This window comes from Xyrauchen texanus, chromosome 6, assembly GCF_025860055.1.
Source record: "Xyrauchen texanus isolate HMW12.3.18 chromosome 6, RBS_HiC_50CHRs, whole genome shotgun sequence".
NCBI classification, from domain to species: domain Eukaryota; kingdom Metazoa; phylum Chordata; class Actinopteri; order Cypriniformes; family Catostomidae; genus Xyrauchen; species Xyrauchen texanus.
The window spans coordinates 8,319,016-8,338,981 of record NC_068281.1 but is presented as its reverse complement, the minus strand read 5'-3'; the positions used below and the strand labels follow the sequence as shown (position 1 = coordinate 8,338,981).

Below are 19,966 nucleotides of genomic sequence, written 5' to 3'. Positions count from 1 at the left end.
TTTTAACTTACGCGCGCTGGTTAAAGTTACTTCAGGAAAACACAGAAGGTGATCACCGACAATACTAAAGGTAAAATTAAAATAATAATAATATTTACGTATGTAGCGTTATTGGTTCTTATATTTAGATTATTTTGATGACGTTAATGATCATTTCCAGTAACTTATTGCATTCTTTAACGTGTGACTGTCGTGGAGGAGAAAGTAGAAAGTTAGCTAGCACCAAGATAACTGTTAAATCACGGTTAGCCCGTGTATTGCCACAAGTTTACTAACAAGTGTTACATTTTTATCAAAGCTAAATGTCAAACCATTTCCATATGCTGATGTGATTTATCATTCATTTTATTCCTATGTCCATTTTTCAACAGTTTCCCATCCAATAAGCATGGCACAGTCATCTTGTAGATGCTATTGCAGTGTTCCTTGTTGTTCAAACAACAAACATAAATTTCCTTATTTAAGTTTCCACGATTTTCCAGTGGACGCTGAAATACGTGCACGTTGGGTTAGGGCGATCAAAAGAGATGAGGGACCGAGTTTTAAAATCCTCCGTGGGAGCACTTACGTGTGTAGTCAGCACTTAAACCCAGAGGATGTATCTACATCAACCAGTGGACGAACCAGGATTAAGAAAGGAGCAACGCCATCTAGATTCCCCTGGAATGACTGGGGTAAAGGTAGGACACTATTAAGCCTAGTAGTACATTAAAATAACAATAAATCATAATTTATTACATTATTTACAGTTTACATATAATTGTGCTTGTATGAAATAAACGAAGAAAATATTATTTCATTTTAAATTGTATACAGCTTATTAGCCCATATAAATAATAAAGCATCCTGTTGCCATTAAAATTGCCATTTGTTAGTATTGCATTTGTGGTAGTATTATACATATTTTTTTGAGTCCTGAGAAATGATTACTAAATATTCTTAATGACATGTATGTGTATCTATTTCACATCTCTAGGAAGAGCCTCACAAGCTCGACAGCCAGTTTACCAGAGAGCAAGGAAGCATTTTAGGGCTGCAGTCCTAGATGAATCTCAGGAGATGCCTGTCCCAGGAGACATCACAGAGGAGGTACTGCCTGCGGATGGAGTAGCAAAAGATCATGACTATGCCTACCATCCTTCTCCTGGTAATCTTAGTTATTGTAGTCTCTTTATTTCATAAGAGCAAATAATTACTGTCAAGCTCACTAACAAATAACATCCAATAATGAAGACAGAGTAAAAACTAGTAGATGACTTAAAGGATTACTTCACCCAAAAATAAGATAAACACAAAAGATAAACACAATTTTCATTTTTGGGTGAACTATCCCTTTAATGATAAACATTAAGGTGTATGCTTTTTCTTGCTTTTAAGGTAAACTGGATGCTGCTGCACGGAGAATTCAAGAGTTGGAGTTTCAGGTTGTGTCACTAGAACTGGAAATCCAGCAGCTGACAGTTAAGCAGCAAGCTGACAGTTAAGCAGCAGCAGCAGCCTCTGATTTTCAAGTTCTGTGTCACAGATGAGGACTTTCGTTACTACACTAGGTTCAGCTCAAAGGAGGTCTTCACTGTGTTTTGGGAGTCAGTTTACCCTTCTGCTTCAAGGCTTTTGTACTGGTCCAAGGCACAGCAAACAGCACAAGAGACACCTAGCCCTCTGCGAAAACTTCCGCTCAAGAATGAACTGTTCATGTTTCTCTGTCGTGTTGCAGCTGGGCTTCAGGAGAAAACCTTGTCAACCATCTTCGAGGTCCGCTTGTCTACTGTCAGTCGCATCATCTTAACATGGACAAGCTACCTTTACCAGGTTCTTGGCTCGCTACCGTTGTGGATGACGAGAGAGCAAGTGCAGGCCACAATGCCTGACAAGTTCAAGCTCTACTGCCCTCAGGTGAGAGTGATAATAGACTGCACCGAGATCCGTTAGTGAAACAGCATCTTCTCTCTTACTACAGTCGGAAACATTTTCCAACTATAAAAACCACACCACCTTTAAAGGTCTAATTGGCATTACCCCATGTGGGGTTATCACATTTGTTTCGAAATTGTACACAGGCTCCATCTCTGATATAGAAATAACGCAGCAATCACAGATCTTACAGTTACTTCAACCAGAAGATGGAGTAATGGCTGACAAGGGGTTCCAGATTGAGAAGATGCTGTCACAGGTGGGGGCAACGCTCATCATCCCTCCACTGAAAAAATCAAATCAGCTCAGCACAGAGAGAGACTGCAGTTGTGTTTCTGCCTCAGTAGCAGCAGAGATCTCCCTTGACACTTTAAGGCTCTCTAAGTGGCATTGTTGCTTGTAGTTAGGCTCAAATTGTATGTGAAATTTAAAATTGTGACCTCCAATGGGCAACTGAGGAAATCCAGGGGCACCAGGGTGTTTAATAATGTCTCTACTTATCTCAGGAGGGCACTGGTAAGAGAGCAAAGACCCAAATGGCACCGGGCCAAATTTAGAGTCCACAAAATTAAGGGCCTCAAGCCCGTGGAGCAATTTGCAAATGCCTTGTTGTGGGCGTTTGTCTTGCAGTTTCTCAACACTGGCAAGGATGTGAGGATCTGGAAGAGGACCTGACAAAAAAGTGAGATGTATATTTTAATAAGCATGAAAATGTTTTGAGCTGCCCCAAACCCTATATATTAAGAGATGTTCATAATTTACAGAAGATATCAACTGGAAGTTTAAAGGGAAAATATACTAATCATTGTTCTGTTATACATTAAAATATATAGTCAGGTGTTAATTCAGACTTGCCACCATATGCTCTGTACAGTGTACATTTCACACCAGTTCGGGCATGATCCTTGGACTTCGGTACTGGTTTACACACTACCATGTCATTTGTTGCCTCAGGAGCAATTCCCTGTAATATATTGATGATAAATTATTAATTGACATAGTCATTACATAATTATAGTCCAACATCATTAAATGTAATAAATGTTAACATATTACATGTGTCCTAGGCCGGTGCCAGGTCTGCAGTGAGCTGGTGTGGCACTGTCTTGAAGCCCATGGTACAGTAGTGAGCACTTTGAAACAATAATGCCACAATGTGGTTGCACAGTGCTTTCCCCGCAGAGCAGGTACATGATGACATGCATTTCAGTACCACAGGAACCTCTTTAGCATGAAATGTAACCTGATAATAGAAACATGAAAATAAGTCTTTCCTGCACAACAATTTTACATTTCATTGGAGTAATTGAACAAACTTAAGGTTTTAAAGTAAGTCCATGAACTTTGAACACCTACTTTATTTTAACATCACACAGCATATTTCTCAGTCTTATTGTCCTCAAACAACCCTCTTCTGTTTTTTTAAATGTAAGGTTGTCATCTAGATTTTGGTGCACCACACTCATTGACATCAGGCTGAGAAACACACTGAACCACAATGGAACTTTGTGGGATAACGTTACTGCAAAGTGTCTGCAACTGCAGCAGAACATGAAAATCAGAAAAACCTGAAGGTGATGAGCCTCCTTATTTTTCCTCATGGACCTGTGACAACGCCCTCTGACTGTCACCTCATCGACAACTACATTCGAAACTATTCCAATGCAATGTTTTGGTGAAAGGGCACAACATTAACCATGAATGCGTTACTGACTTTTATCTAACAATACACAATCTGTAGCTAACATCAGTAATAAACATGATTGCAACAAGAGTTTACAGGTCTGTATTACAGTAAATTAATTAAGAATATGGACTTTCACTGCAGGAGAGAAAGCTAACAACTATCGTTATCCTAACTCCTCCGCTAACGTAATTTGGGCGGGACAATACAAATGCTTACCTTCATATGCAAACAGGTACTGCTCAATGAAGAATTTGTATCCTTTGTCAAGTTTGGAACGTGTTGTAAGTGAAAATTTGTCTGCAAGTCGCTGTACATCATCTAGATGTTTTTTTGGCAGGTGTCGAAGGGACTGGGTAAACTCCATAGCGTTCCACTATGCTGGCGGAAGTAAACATACACTGCTTTGAGTCAGAACGGAAGTTGCGTGACGTCACGTGAAAAGGGCCTATAATCAGTTTCTCCTACGTGCATGTAACTAAGGTGCATGTACTTCCGCCGCCTTGAGTGTGCGGTCGATCATTTCCGGTTCGCGACATTGCTATAGCAGCGAGACGGCAGGTTTTGATTGCGAAAGATGGCATATTTCACCCGTTGTCTACAAGGCCTCCCGAAAATTGACGTGAACGACGTCCACAGGATTGTCGATCACTGTTCACCTGCACCCGGTTGCAAGCGTGAAAAAGGATTTAGATTGTACATATCAAGTTACCTCCACAACTTTGAAGGCGAGTAGCGATACGTTACCTCAGCTGTTAGCGGCTAGATCAGCTGTTAGACATTGACTAGCTAGTATTTTAACTCGCATCAAATCGTGTCAATATTACGACATACTTTATTAGTGTTATTAAATACCTTGTTATGTTGATATGATTATCAACTGGTTGTGTGTATTTTTAATTTGGGTTTTGTATTTCCTCTCAGAGTCCAAGAAAGATCCAGTGACAGGAGTATTGCGTGTGAGGGCGTTATGTCATCCGTCAATGGACCGATCTAAACCACCTCACAGTTTAAGTGTAGGATGAGTGTAGCGTTAAGATGGTTAGCCATGTTCCTGGGTTAATCAGGTTCTTTTTGGTTCTTTGCTCTAGGTTAACCATGTTCATTTGGTTGACCATGTCCCCCATTCACGTTAAAAACGACCAGTGTATGCTTAGTGCTACGTTACTACTATATTTTCACTTTTTTCACTAACAGCAATCAGTGGTGTAGTATAGTTTGTTTTTCCAGGTATGCTGAACATCCCAGGTGAAAGGTGAAAGAAATGCATAAGATAGGTATAGAAGTTTATGTAAACCTGCTAAGTCTAAGTAGGTATACTGCAATCTTGGTACTTTTTAAGTTACCTGCAAATCAAATAGACTGCTCCACTGACCACATTAAAAGAAAAAGATTATTAATCCCTTTACTAAAAGTGTTTACAAGGAAAAAAAAGTTAAGTTTTTATTAGCTATTTTAACTAACAGTGTACAAAAATAAATAGTAGCTTACTTGAGTAGTCCATATAAATATATGACAAATCAGTTATGCTACTCCTTTTTTTTTTTTTATGTTTTTAACATCTTGTTACAGGTGGGGCTGAAGGACTCGATCCCTGTTGAGCTGGTCCATCACAGCTGTACATGTGTAGCTGGATCAGTGCTCTGTAACCATTGTGTGGCTCTACTTTTTCAGTCTGCACATTATTCTCAGCTAGACATGCCAGTTGTTCCACCAGTGCTGAGCTGTACGGAGAGTGAACAACTGTGGCGCAAGCCAAGAACCCTGGCAAGTCTTGGAATAATGTAACAATAATTTCAATACTACATCTACACACACACATCACATACGCTCATCACTGCTTATGGCCTATATTCACAGGGTGTTAAACCAGGTCCCCTCAAGAAGATGGCTGTGATGTCTGCCAAACCAAAGCAGAGGACCATGGCCGAGGGAGTAAGGTGAGAATTTGGCTAGTAGTTAGTAATCTTGTAATTAATTTGTTAGGCCTACTTTTCTCAATCAAATCAAGAAAACTGTAGTTTTGTTACTTGTAGTTATGAAGTGATGTATCTTACTGGAGTTTCTCAATTTGTTTCAAATAGGTCCACATTGAACAAAGCCATCAGTGGACAGTTGCTGGACCTGTCCATTCTCAGAGTGTCAGAGATCTACAAAGAGTTCACCCCTGTTTCTGCACCAACCATTTGTACAATGGGTATCACCTGTTAGGTGCCACTAGTGGACTCTGCTCTCGGTTTGGTACAAGCAGGCAGTCCCCTGTCATACCAACAACCCAACCCAAGACAAGAAGTCGCCCTGTTGCTCACCATGACGCTCCACCATGCCCAGATTTGCCATTGGCTAGCTGCAGACTGGAGACATCATGCAGTATTTTTGTTTTCACTGAGCATCAACAGCTGCACTTCAAGTCACTTGAGGTTACCTGGGAGATGGCTAACAAAATAGAGGATGCAACTAGGAGTCAAAGTACATCAGCAGACTGGCATAGACTGAGAAAACCCAGACTCACTTCCTCACATTTTGGGGAAATATGCCATGCTAAACCATGCACCTCAGATAAGATGGCAGACCGGCTGCTCAAAGGGGTTCGTCAGACAGCAGCAATGAAGAGGGGTCTCGAAATGGAAGCTGATGCCATCAAAGAGTACTGCAAGCTCAAAAGGGTGAACTACTACCCTTGTGGCTTCATTATACACCCCGACACTCCATGGCTAGGTACATCCCCAGATGGGGTTGTCTTTGACCCAACAGAAAGTACTGAATTCGGCCTTGTGGAAATAAAATGTCCAAACGTTAAGAGCTATGTGGATTATCCACATCTGAAAATGAAAGATGGCAACCTGGAATTGAAGCAGGGTCATGGCTACTACTAGCAGGTGCAGGGTCAGCTGCTCCTAACAGGGATGGAGTGGTGCGATTTTGTGGTGTTTGCGGAGGAAGACACCCTGATTCAAAGAATATACCGGGACAGTGGTGTGATGCAAAAAATAAGAGAGAGAGCAGACTTCTTTTTTTTCTACACATACCTACATAAATATCTGCTGTAATAAAATGAATTATCAGAAAACAATACCTTCTAAGAACTGTCTTATTCTTGTTGATATCTCATTATAGTGTGAGGCCTTCAAGTGGGTTGTTTTAAAATATGTGCTAAACAGAGTTGTAACACTTTTAGGATTGACCACTTGACTTAAAGTGTACACAGCAAAGGTGAACCCACACCAATGTATTGCTAGATGTTAACCCTTTAACTGTCCCTCCCCCCCTTTTTCTTCTCATAGACATGAAAATCACTATCCAAACTTAAATGGTTGTAATTCAAGAATGCTTTGGAATATAGACCTATGGTTGGTCTTGTTTTAAAGAAGACATTTGCCAGATTATTGTAGAAGTTAAATTTAAAAAAATCTTAAGTTGTGTTCCAAATTTTAGATTGATATCTCAAAAATGGATCTTTCAGTAAGATTTTATTTTGGCGCAGTACCAAACTTTTTTCACTAGATGGACAGCCAAGCTTCCTTACTGACCATATAAGGGCGCCTCCATTTTCATATATGTTTTGAGTGATCTGGACCATGTATTTCCATAATTTTCATACAATTTATGAAGTTCTTCTATGTCTGTCTACTCAAAACTAGCGACTCCGGAAAATCTCCACTACAACGACACGACCTACCGGAACTAGTCGACCGCACACTCAACACACGGAAGTTAACCGGAAGTTCTATTGTGCACGTAGGGTATTGTTTACATGGTTGTGTTCTCTAGACTTCGCTAGAGTGGAGCACTTCTATATTCCAATAGGTTGCCGGCGAACCGCGTCAAAGCTCATTACCATATTGTTGGCTGCACTTGAACTTTCCTTTGACGCCCACACAGCCCAAGACTCGCCGCCGAGAGACCATTGTTGCCAACTTAGCGACTTTGTCGCTATTTTTTGTCGCAGACCCCTTTAGCGACATTTTTTCAAAAAAGCGACTAGCGACAAATCTAGCGACTTTTTGGACAAACCTTAGCAACTTTCCAAATTCCAAATATTGCCAGTACTACAAGCGTGAGGTCTTACTTCCCCGCTGCGTCTGCTCTGTTCAGTGAGCGGCTGAGAGGAGCAGCACATTCCGTTGACTGCACGCCAGTGGACATAGACATGAATGAGCTGCGCATGTGCACGCTGTGTTAGCAGGAACCAATCAGTGATCACATAGCAGCTGCCTTCTCCTTTGTTTTAATTCAAAACATTTAATTTGACCGTTTTTTCTTGGCATGCGCTTATATTCACTACTAATCAGAGTTTTAGTTAATTCCGGTTCGGTTTCTGAACTCTCCGACTTCAGATCGTATATTTACAGACTCTATACATTTTACTTATCCAAACACAACAATAAACCTTCTTCAAACTCATAAACATGTAACGTTAGCTAAGTTCCGTTCCGTTGTCTAACAGAAAATATGTAATTGAGAACCGTTTTACTGGACATTCGGCTATATACTTATATAAAAACAGTATGAGCACGGTTTAGGGGAGATAACCGTTATTATAAACTGACGTAGGCTACAGTACCGACAAATTAGGCAGAATGCAAATACGACGCGATGACGTCATCTGGCGACATTTAGCTACTTTTCGAGCAGGCTTTAGCTACTTTCCATTGAAAATAGTTGGCAACACTGCGAGAGACGCTGGCTGCCATAGAAAATGAATGACTTCCGGTCGACTGGCGATCAAAATGTCGCAATCCCAACGGCAGGACATTTTTGGTCTCAAAATGTAAAAACTGAGATAACCACTAATTGCAATGGCTAGCCCTGCAAATATATAGTGTTTGCCACAGATTTTATTAAAAAAAAAAAAAAAATGGTATGAGAGGCTAAGGTATGAACGTTTATAGTCTGTGGATAAAGGCCGTTGTCACACCGGGAAGAATCCTCGATTTTTTTAAAGCATCTCAACATGGGACAATTAACATACTCACCCTCAATTTTTTTCTTCTCCTCTTCAGGGACTTATATGCCAAACTGCAATAGCTCCTTTATTAATTGAGCGGTAGACATTTTCCCCAACTCCATTTTGACCTTCTGAGGGCTCTTCCCAATCGGTCAGTAACGTACCACAGCCAGTCTGACTCGAGTACTTTTCGCGGGCTTTAAGCAGGGGAACATAAAATTGGACAAAATCAACAGAACTTGCCATCATACGTGAATAAAGAAGAATATATAACATCATCCCGCATTTACCTGAAAACTGTGTCCTCCAAAATTGCTCGACGCTAGAAATCGTGTTCTGAAGTTCTGTCAGAAGAACAGATCAGGACCGCACCGAACAACTGACTCAAGCCAAGCGGGAGATTTTCTTAAAGCGACAACAACCGTAACGTCTGCATAAGCAATAAATATGTTTTGAATGTTTTGTTGCCGGTCATCGTGGTCTTTATTTCAAATTTAATTCAAATATGTCTGTTTTTGATGCAACGGTCAAAAATTTATTATTTTGATAAAAAGTTTTTAAAACAAAAAATTCATAGCACTAGCTACTTTACAACAAACATGGTGTTTAATATGGTGTTTTGATGTTATCATGAGCTGACATACATTCAATTAATAATCATAATTAAAAAAAAAAACAGACAAGTTATTCTAGTTGGAGCTTAACTGTAAAAAAAAAAAAAAAAAGAAAATTCCAAAGGTACAAAAATGGACCTTTCACATTCAAACATAAAAAGTTGTAACTTTATAAGTCGTTTTGGGAACATAATTATACCCTAAGGACCTATTGTGGACCTTTAAAGGTACAGTTACATATTTTGTACCTATAGGAACAAAATTGTACCTTCACTGTACCTTTTTTCTAAGTTTGTGGGTGGTTATGGCCAAGAAATGCACTGGCTTTCTGTAAAACAAACCATTCAAAAATATTTGATAATCCAGTCTGCTTAACATATGATTTTACCACATTGATTGACGATACCATTTATTGCGTTACGATGTTTAAAATGTAAATTACCATACCAACAGCAGATAGGAAAGCAAAGTACAGATTCGATTAATAATACATGCTCATAAGTGTCCTACTGATATTAAAGAGAGTCACGTCAAAATGCACCTTGTAGTCGATGATAGATCCAAGGTACTTGTAACTACTAGCCCATTCCACCATTTGACCTTTTTTGTATGTTGGTTGCAGAACAGTAGGGCTAGCTCTAAAATCAATTACCATATCTTTAAACTTTTGTACATTTACTTGCAAAAAGGCATTGTCACACCATCTCATAAAATCATTCACCACTAGGCCATGACATGTCTCATCCTTAAGCAAACTAACCACAACAGTGTCGTCTGCGAATTTTAATATAAACCTATCTGTGTATTTGCTCACACAGTCATTAGTATACAAAATGTAGAGTAAGTGTGAAAGAACACATCCTTGAGGTGAACCCATGGATGTTGTAAGACTGTCTGAAAAAGTGTTGTTTACCCTGACTCTGTTCTGTCAGTTAAAAAGTCTAATGGCTATCTTATACTCCAGTTTCTATCTTAAACTCCAGTTTAAAATTTGAAATCAGTTTCTTTGCTAAAGCATGTGGCTGAATAATATTAAAAGAAGAAGAAAAATCTACAAAAAGCAATCTAACTTGGGTTTTGGTTCCTTCCAGATGTTTCACAATCATATTTAACAAGGTAGTTGAGGCATCCTCTACTCGTCTAGCCTGATAAGCAAACTGCAAGGGATCTAAAAGACTTTGTGTTTCCAGCAGAAGTTCATCCCTGATCAAATTCTCAAAACATTTCATCACCAAGAATGTAAGAGCGACAGGTCTGAAATAATTTAAAACTTTAGGATAGCTTGTCTTTCCTACTGGCACCCCAGCTAGAAATTGTTTGTTCTAAAGATGTTCTGAGAACATTACCATGCAATGTTTTCAGTGGGAAGTTCTCTTTTTGTTCCTAGAATGTTCTCATAAAAGGTAGAATAACGTTTTCGAAAAAAGTTTAATGATAACATTGTTAGAATATTATGCCCTAACGTCTCATAAAGTCAGGCTTTTGTAATGTCCCCAGACAGCCATTACTTTAGAGAAGGATAACATGCTTAAGAAACATACAAATATTGGTAACATTCTTAAACTCTTTTTAACTTTATTAGAACATGCAGCTTCATTTTCTTTCCTCCACTGTTGAATTGCTTTACATATTCAATGCAAATTAAGGAATTGGTGAAATTACACAAAAGAATACATGAAAAAACAACAAGATTATACATTTCAAAGAACATTTTAAAACATTTGTATTCATTTTATTGAATTATTCAGAGTTCACAGTCTCCAACAACAGTGAGGGGCCGCTTCCCTCAGGTGCTGCTGCATCTTCGTGGCGAAGAATCAATGGATTTTCATTGCCCTTGGTCACAGATGCTCCTCCATTATCCACCTGTATTATGACAAAAATATTAATTAAATTCAGAATAATTTCTTTTTTTAAGCTGCAGCCAGCAGCTAGTACAAGTCACTGTTGGTCAGTTCTTCTGTCTTTGAGTCTCAAATCTGAAGGGTGCAATATCGATTTGTGCCACATACTACACATATATAGGGGATGCTGTTGCTTTTCACGTATGCTGTACCTTACACAAACCTACAATAGCGATTGTGGTTGTTAAAACAACAGGATAGCATCTGGACTAAGGTAGTGAATAATTTCTCAAATTCTTCATCAAAAATATACAAATTATTTATATTTACAAAAAAAAAAAAGATGGATAAATGAACCAAACCGTTAAAAATTGTAACTCCATTCCAGTCCTGGACAAGGTGGCTTTGATGTAAATTCTTCTGACAAAGTAGTTGTTTCTTTGGTTTTGACAAATGCAAAACTTTCCATGAAAATGTACATTATCATCTACAGAGTCAACAAAATCCTATTTATACCATGTAACTTCACAGCTGTGTCAGCTGCAATGACACTGCAAACTCATTCAACTTCCCTACAAACAAAAAACTACACTGCACCATTGCACACATTCTTATTTGTGGCACATCAATGCCCTAAATATCATTTCATTGGAACTAGAATTCATACAATACTAGCACAAACGCAAGCCTACTGACAATAAGCCATCCCACTGTGCATCTTAACTTACATATGCCACCTCTACACAAACATGCTGACTGGCATGTAAAGTTAATCCTGCCTTCTTGGAGCATGACCAATTGTCCTGCAAACTTTTGTGTAAGTTGGTTCATAGCATCTAACCCATTTCTTGGTGTAGATAAAGGTAGGAAACTTCATCACTAACACTGGAGTTTTCACAGTACACAAGAGGGCTGATCACTTCTTTATTAATCAACAAGTGCCAAAAAGGCCAACAATATATTTGGCTTATTACCTTACAAGCAAAATGCACTGTAAGCATTTTTTTGCACTTGTGGATTAAGCTTTTTAAAGTACATCAATGTTATATCCACATAAATCTTTGAATGTGACTTGAGGCAATTGATTACATCTATATTCACTATGAAGTGGCTGTTTTGCACACACACTCACTCACACACGTTGGGTTTCCATGTTTTATGGGGACTTTCCATAGACATAATGGTTTTTATACTGTACAAACTTTATATTCTATCCCCTTACCCTCACAGAAAACTGTCTGCATTTTTAAATTTTCAAAAAACATAATTTAGTATGATTTATAAGCTGTTTTCCTCATGGGGGGATTTTAAAATATGAATGGCGATTCAGGATAAAAGCAGAGAGAGAGCAGAGAGAGAGAGAGCTGAGAGAGTGAAAAGGTAAAGAAACCTTAGATCACTAGGATCACAGCAATTGTGTAACAATTCTATAAATCCCCAAATATTCTTCTTTATCAGTGTTGTTACAGCCAACAGGGGTTTGGTTGAAAAGCTGCCTTTTTAAAATCCATTTAAATTCAAACAGATTCTGCTTACTGAATTTGAATAATCCCCACCCACCCCGTACCCCTTATTTGTAACTTTTCATTTAACGTAGCAATTAAGTGGAAGTCCCAATACACACAAGAGAGCATACACAAATTAATTTACTAAATGACTCAGCATCTCACCCATCACTACCAAGGATGTTGTTCTTTTTTAAGATTGATATGTATTCAATATAAATAAACAGTTATGTGTACCTCTCTACTTTTCTCCAGAAATGCATTCTGTTGTTTGGGAGCTGAAAAGTACAGTTGGGGAAATTAAGATGATGTGCAGCGGGATGTAGAAGCCTGACACATCCTGCACCTCATCACCCTCTGAGCATGCACTGCTCAAGGAAGTGGGCAGGTATAAGTGGATCTCAATAATACAATTATTGTATTTTAATTTTAACATGTGTCATCTGTTTTCTGTAATCTGGATTTGCAGAGTTTACAGACTAGTCTCTGATTTGATTAGTGGGGTTGCCAAACTCATTCCCTGTGTGTTATTGACTGAGGCAATCTAATCAGAAGTTTGTTTCCAGAAAGCTGTCTAATATGGCTGATTAGCCTTTTTTCTTTGGTTATGAAAGATCTAACTCGTTGATATAAAACAACTGTATGTACTGAACAGTGCAAGCCGTAAGTATTTGAACAGTGACCCCATTTTCTTGTTTAAGACCTTTAAGACCAGCAAGCTTCTAAAGGTAGTCAAGGCAATATTATCATTTCAGTTAAATTTAGTTTGAGCACAGAACAACAGAAGCTATCATTGTTCAAATATGTATGGTTAATTTAACTTTTCATTCAAGAGCAATTCTGAGCCTACTGGACCCTTACTGGATTTTACAGCCTAGAAAAATCAGTCTCTGCGTTGGTTAAAATTCCAAAAAGAAAACTTTTGTTCTTTAAATCAGCTTTTCCCTGTTAGGTAATTGATCACATCAGTTGGGGAGAGGGAGGGAAAATCAAGAGAAGTCAGTTTGAAATGATCAACACCCAAGATTTCAAAAAATGTACAAGCGAGCTTCTCCTTGTTACCTTTGGATGAGACACTCTTGCTACCCAAACTCTAAATGGGAGAAAGGCAGACCAGAAAGGAGGCACTCCCAGCTCATAATTTGTACTTATTAATAGGTAACTTCTGATGTATTTCTATCAAGTTAACTCTTCTGTGAAAAAGTATTTAGCCTTTTTCTCAGTTCCTCTATCACTTCTCAAACCACTCCGTCGGTTTCAGTACATTTACGACCAACAGCATCAGCCGTTAGCTGCTGTTCTTAGAAAATGTAAATAGTTTTGTCGGTTGGTCACATTATAGATTGTGTTATTATATTTTTCCTGAATTAATGAGTATTATAATAACAGAATCCTTTTTTGAAACCCAGTTTGTTTCTTTTTCTATATTAAAAGGGATAGTTCACCCAAAAATGAAAATGATCTCATCATTTACTTACCCTCATGCTATCCCAGATATGTATGACCTTCTTTCTTCTGCAGAACACAATTTTTTTTAGAAGAATATTTCAGCTCTATAGGTCCATACAATGCAAGTGAATGGTGACCAGAACTTTGAAGATCCAAAAAGCACAAAGGCAGCAAAAAAGTAGGGGTGCACGGATTGTTCAGCAACCAATCTAAATAGGCAGATCTTCATCTCAAATCTGAGATCGGTGATCATGCCTAGAATCAGGGCTGATCTTTTTTGTAGCATGCAGGGAATCACACATACACTGCTACTCTAATGAATGAGCGCTTTCTCAGACCTTGATGCATGACAGAGTGGCCTCTGGAGGGTGAAATGTTGGCAATTCTATGCATTCATGAATTTTAACTTTCAGACATGATGTAATTTACATTGAATATGCTGTTTTGGGTTTAAAATTTTGTAAGAATTACACATGTATGAATATTAAAAGAATAGTTCACCCAAATATGAAAATTTGCTGTATCGGAGTTTCTTTCTTCATCAAAACAGAATTTAAGTTTTTTAGGATTTAATTTCAGGCCTCCTCCTTTAAACAATGCAAGTGAATGTACTCAACATTTTTTTGGATGGAAAAAAAAATATATATATATATATATATATATATATATATTGTGAAAGTGAACAATGACACAAACATCACCATTTGTGTTCCATGAAAAAAGTCATACAGGCAGTGGCGGTTCTACATTGAATTGCACCCTGGGCGAGACCACCTTTGAGCCCCCAAAAACACACACACACACACACACACACACACACACACACACACACACACACAAAATTATCCACAAACAGTCATATTTTATTATAACAACATTTCTCTTAAAGATAAATTTATATTTCTCAATTGCACAAATCCTTCCTAACATCCGACATTGTGCAGAATTGTGTTCATTGTCTTTTGGCAAACTATGACAGTTATCAGAACTTAAATATACACTATATACATAAATGTGCCAAACATATACAGTCAGATATATAAAAAAATGTAACAAGTGCAGAGAGCAACAATAATATAACACATTAAGTATAATATACAAATAAAATATAGAATAGAATATATATATATATTATATATTACACACAAATGTGTAATATACACTAACACACTAAAGAGAATCTAATTATTACACTATTGCACTAAGAACAGAAAACACAAACTAAAACTAAAACCTGACTTTTCCGGCTTTCCTTGATGCAAAATCATCAATGATGTCATCGTATGAAATCTGCTCCCCTATTGAGTGATTGATACTGATGACAGCAAGGCCAGTGAGCCGTTTCTGGGACATGGTTGATCTCAGGTATGACTTGATCAACTTTAGTTTTGAAAAGCTCCTCTCTGCTTCAGCCACAGTGACTGGCAGAGTAAGTGCAATCCTGATAGCAGTCCAAAAATTGGGGTAGATCTCCGATAGATCCTTATCATGCATAAAAGTGATAAGCTCAAGGAGGCTCATGGTCTTTGATGGCAGTTCAGGGAAGTTCTTAATTTCCTGCACAAGCTCTCTACTGTCCACATCAGAGTGCCCCTTAAAGTGCAGTGTGCTGCCTAGTGCCTCGCATTGCTCTGCCAGCTCCTCACCTGCAAGACTTGGGAAATTTGTCAAAACCCTGAATTTCTTTCCCACATTTTACAATGTGGAAAATCTCTCCTTGATGGCTGACGTGGCTGCATCAACTACAAGGTTGACACTTAATGTGATACTTAATGACAGTTGTCATAAAGATGCATAAAAACCTCCTTCATATTCATGGCATGTGTCATGTAGCAAATAAGTAGTAAATAAATAGCAAATGTCGTCTCTTTGAAACTACCTACAGATTTAAAAAAAATTATGTTGGCTAATTACAGGGCCTAACGTAACCCAACTGATGGAAATAAATAATAACTGAACTTGTAACAGTTTGGTTGCAAAGCACAATAATTATTGGTTCTAATTATTGGACCAAAAAACTCTAAAAATAAGCCACTAAAATATAATTTGACTCTAGATGGATGTACTGTTACATCATCTTCAACAGCGAAGAACTTAGGTGTTATATTTGATACCAATCTGTCCTTTGAAAATCAAATTACAAATGTTTGTAGAACAGCATTCTTCCACCTAAGAAATATTGCTAAATTAAGGCATATGCTCTCGGTTGCTGATGCCGAAAAACTAATTCATGCGTTCATGACCTCAAGACTAGATTATTGTAATGCATTACTGGGAGGATGTCCAGCAAGATCAATAAATAAACTTCAATTGGTTCAAAATGCAGCAGCCAGAGTGCTGACGAGAACCAAGAAATATGATCATATTAGCCCCATTTTATCATGGTTACATTGGCTACATGTTAAATTCCGTATTGATTTTAAAATTCTGTTAACTACGTACAAATCTTTGAATAGTCTGGCTCCGCAGTACTTAAGTGATCTTCTACCATGCTATATTCCAACACGTTCATTAAGATCGCAAAATTCTGGCCTATTAATAGTTCCTAGAATATCAAAATCCACTAAAGGAGGAAGATCCTTTTCATATTTGGCTCCTAAACTATGGAATAGTCTCCCAAACACTGTTCGAGATGCAGACACACTCTCTCAGTTTAAGTCTAGACTAAAGACTCATCTATTTAGCCAGGCATACACCTAATTTATCCCACAATTAGGCTGCTTTAGTTGGGTCTGCCGGAACCAGAAACCAGAAACATTGAGCATGATCTCTAACTCTGCAATAAATTCAATGGCATCTACGCTTACATCTTTTTATTTGTTTCCCTGTCTCAACCTCAGGACTCCTATCCTGAGGTCACCAGAACCGGCTGGATCCAGCACCATTCCTGCTTCATGTTGGACTCCACTGCTACATGTCGCAGAATGATGATGACTAAATGCAGTCGGTGCCAGCCAAACATCACTTCAATCTATTATGACGGACTTCAGAGGATGAAATTATGCCAACTCCAACCTGCATCACCTCGGTCTATTTATGGACTACGATCCTGAAATGAAATGCTTAGACTAACTATTGCCAACAAAAGCCTTCATCAGCCAATTAACAAGGACAATTGCATCTATGTGAACTTCTGCAATTAATCAAGATGGACTTCAAAGACTTTGGTCATTAATCTTACAGTTCAAACACAATCTATGTTTAATCAATGACCCTTATCACTTAGTTTAATAATTTTAAACCATGATTTTACCTATACATAATTAATATTTACATTACATTTACATAATGTTAGCCAGAGGGGAACTGGCCCCCACAGTGAGTCTGGTTTCTCCCAAGGTTATTTTTCTCCATTAATCTACATCTTATGGAGTTTTGTGTTCCTTGCCACAGTCGCCTACAGCTTGCTCACTGGGGTTATTAATACAATTATCATTTAATTATTTATAAACACTATTAAAATTCGTATTTTATCTAAATTACACAATGATGATTAATCGACTTTATAGACATTACAGTTCTTATCGTCTGTTAATGCTAATATTCTGTAAAGCTGCTTTGAAACGATGTGTGTTGTGAAAGGCGCTATACAAATAAAATTGACTTGACTTGACTTGAACATTTCCCTGTTCCATGAGATTTGTGCTTGTGGCGTCTATAGGTTGATTTTGAGGCAATTTGATCTTTTTTTTTTTTTAAACGTACGTAGCTAATGAACATCCCTTTTCAGACAAAATACAAATTTATCATTTTCTGTGTTGTTTAAGGTCATTCAATCAAACATTTTTCAATAACCGTCCAATAAGATAGTATTTGGGGTAAAAAAGCACCCCTGTTGTATGGACTAAAGGCTCTTATTAAACACATTGTTTTTCTTAAGTGGGGGGAATCTGATATAAAAATGTTCAAAGTGGGCTCATGTTGACTCATCCAAACATAATAGAGATTAGTTTGTGTATAGAATACTTGAACTGTAATAAAATGCCAAATGTTTGAAATTAACAGGAAATTGCTGACTTTTGATATGTCCCTAAATCACAGTATTTCCATGGGTCATTGTGCAAAAAAGTACTTTTTCCATTTTGCTAATATTTTAGCAATTACTTAACAAAGAAGACATTATTTTTGTTTGTCTAGTAAACATGTTGCATCTGCATAACATTTTATATTTGGCAATAACAAAACTGTTGGAAAAAAGCAACTTAGGATTTACATGAGCTGCAAGTCAAACTCAGAGAGAGAGAGAGAGAGAGAGAGAGAGAGAGAGAGGGAGAGAGAGAGAGACCTTTAACACACCTTTATTTATACACTATATAGACATTCTTCATAAACATCTATTTTCTCAAATGTACATTAATAAATATACATATCCACTCAAAAACTCATGCAATCTCATAAACATAGCAAAGTATTGAAAAATTACAATCTTCATTAAAAAGATTTCCCCTTTTATGCCACAAAAGCTCATAGATTTAACACCAGCTCGTTTTCATAATCCACTGTACACAAAACATCATTCAAAGCCCAAATTTCAACAAATCTGTCCATATTATTCATTAGTTTAAAATATGCAAACTCTGCCTTGATTCTGGTTGCTATAAGAGCCTTTAAGACCACCTCAGGACCTACTTCCCCCTCTCCTTTCAGTTTCCTTTTCCTTGTTAACCATATTGCCATCTTTGCTCCTCCAACCACAAAATTAATTAGCAAGATTTTTTTCCTATCTGATGCAACATACTTTGGTCCAAAGATAAAAAATTCATTGTTAAATCCTACCCCAAAATCTCTAACCCACCCATCTAATATCTGAAACAATCCTCTTAATCTTAAACAACTTAAAAACAAATGATCTACTGACTCTTCAGTGCCACAAAAAGGACATTCCTTCCCTACAGTGGGGTCAATGTGTGCCACGTGCCTGTTTGTAGCTACCGCCCAGTGAACAAGCCTCCACTGGAGATCCGCAGTGCGTTTCTCTATGGGAGGCTTGTACAGGGACCTCCAGCAGTACCTAGGGGAAGAGCCTGGCCCCAACACATCTGACCACTTTGTCTCTTTACAATCTTTAAGCACGTTATAATGGGACACCTTCACGCAAATATTGTACAGTGCCTTTTTGAGACTGTCTCAAAACCTTCCAGCACAGGAGTCCTGAAATGTAGAAGAGAACCTTCCTCTGGCTCTTCATCCACCGCTGCTGAAACTTCCACTTGGGGAAAAAGACTCTCTCCATTCTGTTCAGGAACCTCTTTTCTCTCTGAGCTTTGTCTGAAGACAGAAGGCAATGCAGAAACAATTCCCTCCATTATTCTTGTTATTATCCTTATGGACTTGATACCTGTCTTACTGCACATCTCCTCTGGACTCTTCCAGTTTTCACCAGTCTTTAGGTCAGCAATTCTTGTACACCCTGCTCTTACCATCACGTTCTGAATGCTCTTGGGCTCCAGTGCCTGTGCTGGTATCAGCGGGTTATTAAAAAGAGGTTCATTATCTGTCCAAAGTCCAATGTTTGAGAGAACTCTCTTAACCTTAAAAGTTGAAGTCCATGCTCTCAGAACTGCCTTGTAGAAAGGAGAAACATTCCTCAAGTCCATGTTGGCCAATTTGATCAAAAACAATTGCACATCATACTTGAAAATGTTCATTATCCTCAACACAGCACGCGCTGTATCAGCCCAGCACGGCTCCGCATACAGCAATCTTTGTGCTGCCTGAAGTCGGAATGTCTTTACTCTATTCTTAATGTCCATCAGGCCTTGTCCTCCCTCTTGAACAGGTAGGAAAAGTACAGCAGATTTTTTCCAATGCTGCCCATCCCAGAAAAAGTCAATTAGCTTTCTTTGGAGCTCATCAACGACACTTTCCGGGGGATCCAGAACGTTCATTTTGTGCCATAATGCAGATGCAGCCAGATTATTTGTGACCAAAACCCTACACCTGTACGACAGCTGGGGCAGCACCCACGACCATCGAGACAATCGGGCACACATCTTCTCCACCATACC

General features: G+C 38.2%; 1 protein-coding gene across 3 annotated transcripts; it reads left to right on the top strand.

Annotated features, from left to right (window-relative positions):
• LOC127645415 (THAP domain-containing protein 2-like) lies at positions 1 to 5,433 on the top strand. 3 transcript variants are annotated; one of them, XR_007970778.1, is made up of 6 exons: positions 1 to 70; positions 372 to 680; positions 977 to 1,147; positions 1,378 to 2,596; positions 3,348 to 3,488; positions 5,171 to 5,433. XR_007970778.1 is itself a non-coding variant. In XM_052129025.1 (4 exons), the coding sequence occupies exons 2-4, from the start codon at positions 389 to 391 to the stop codon at positions 1,482 to 1,484; spliced, it is 570 nt and encodes a 189-aa protein (XP_051984985.1). In that variant the 5' UTR covers positions 1 to 70; positions 372 to 388; the 3' UTR covers positions 1,485 to 2,974. The 3 variants fall into 3 exon arrangements, 1 of the variants encoding a protein (XP_051984985.1); XR_007970777.1 differs by having other exon boundaries at positions 3,348 to 5,433; XM_052129025.1 differs by lacking the exons at positions 3,348 to 3,488; positions 5,171 to 5,433 and having other exon boundaries at positions 1,378 to 2,974.
• The last annotated feature ends 14,533 nt before the right edge of the window (positions 5,434 to 19,966 follow it).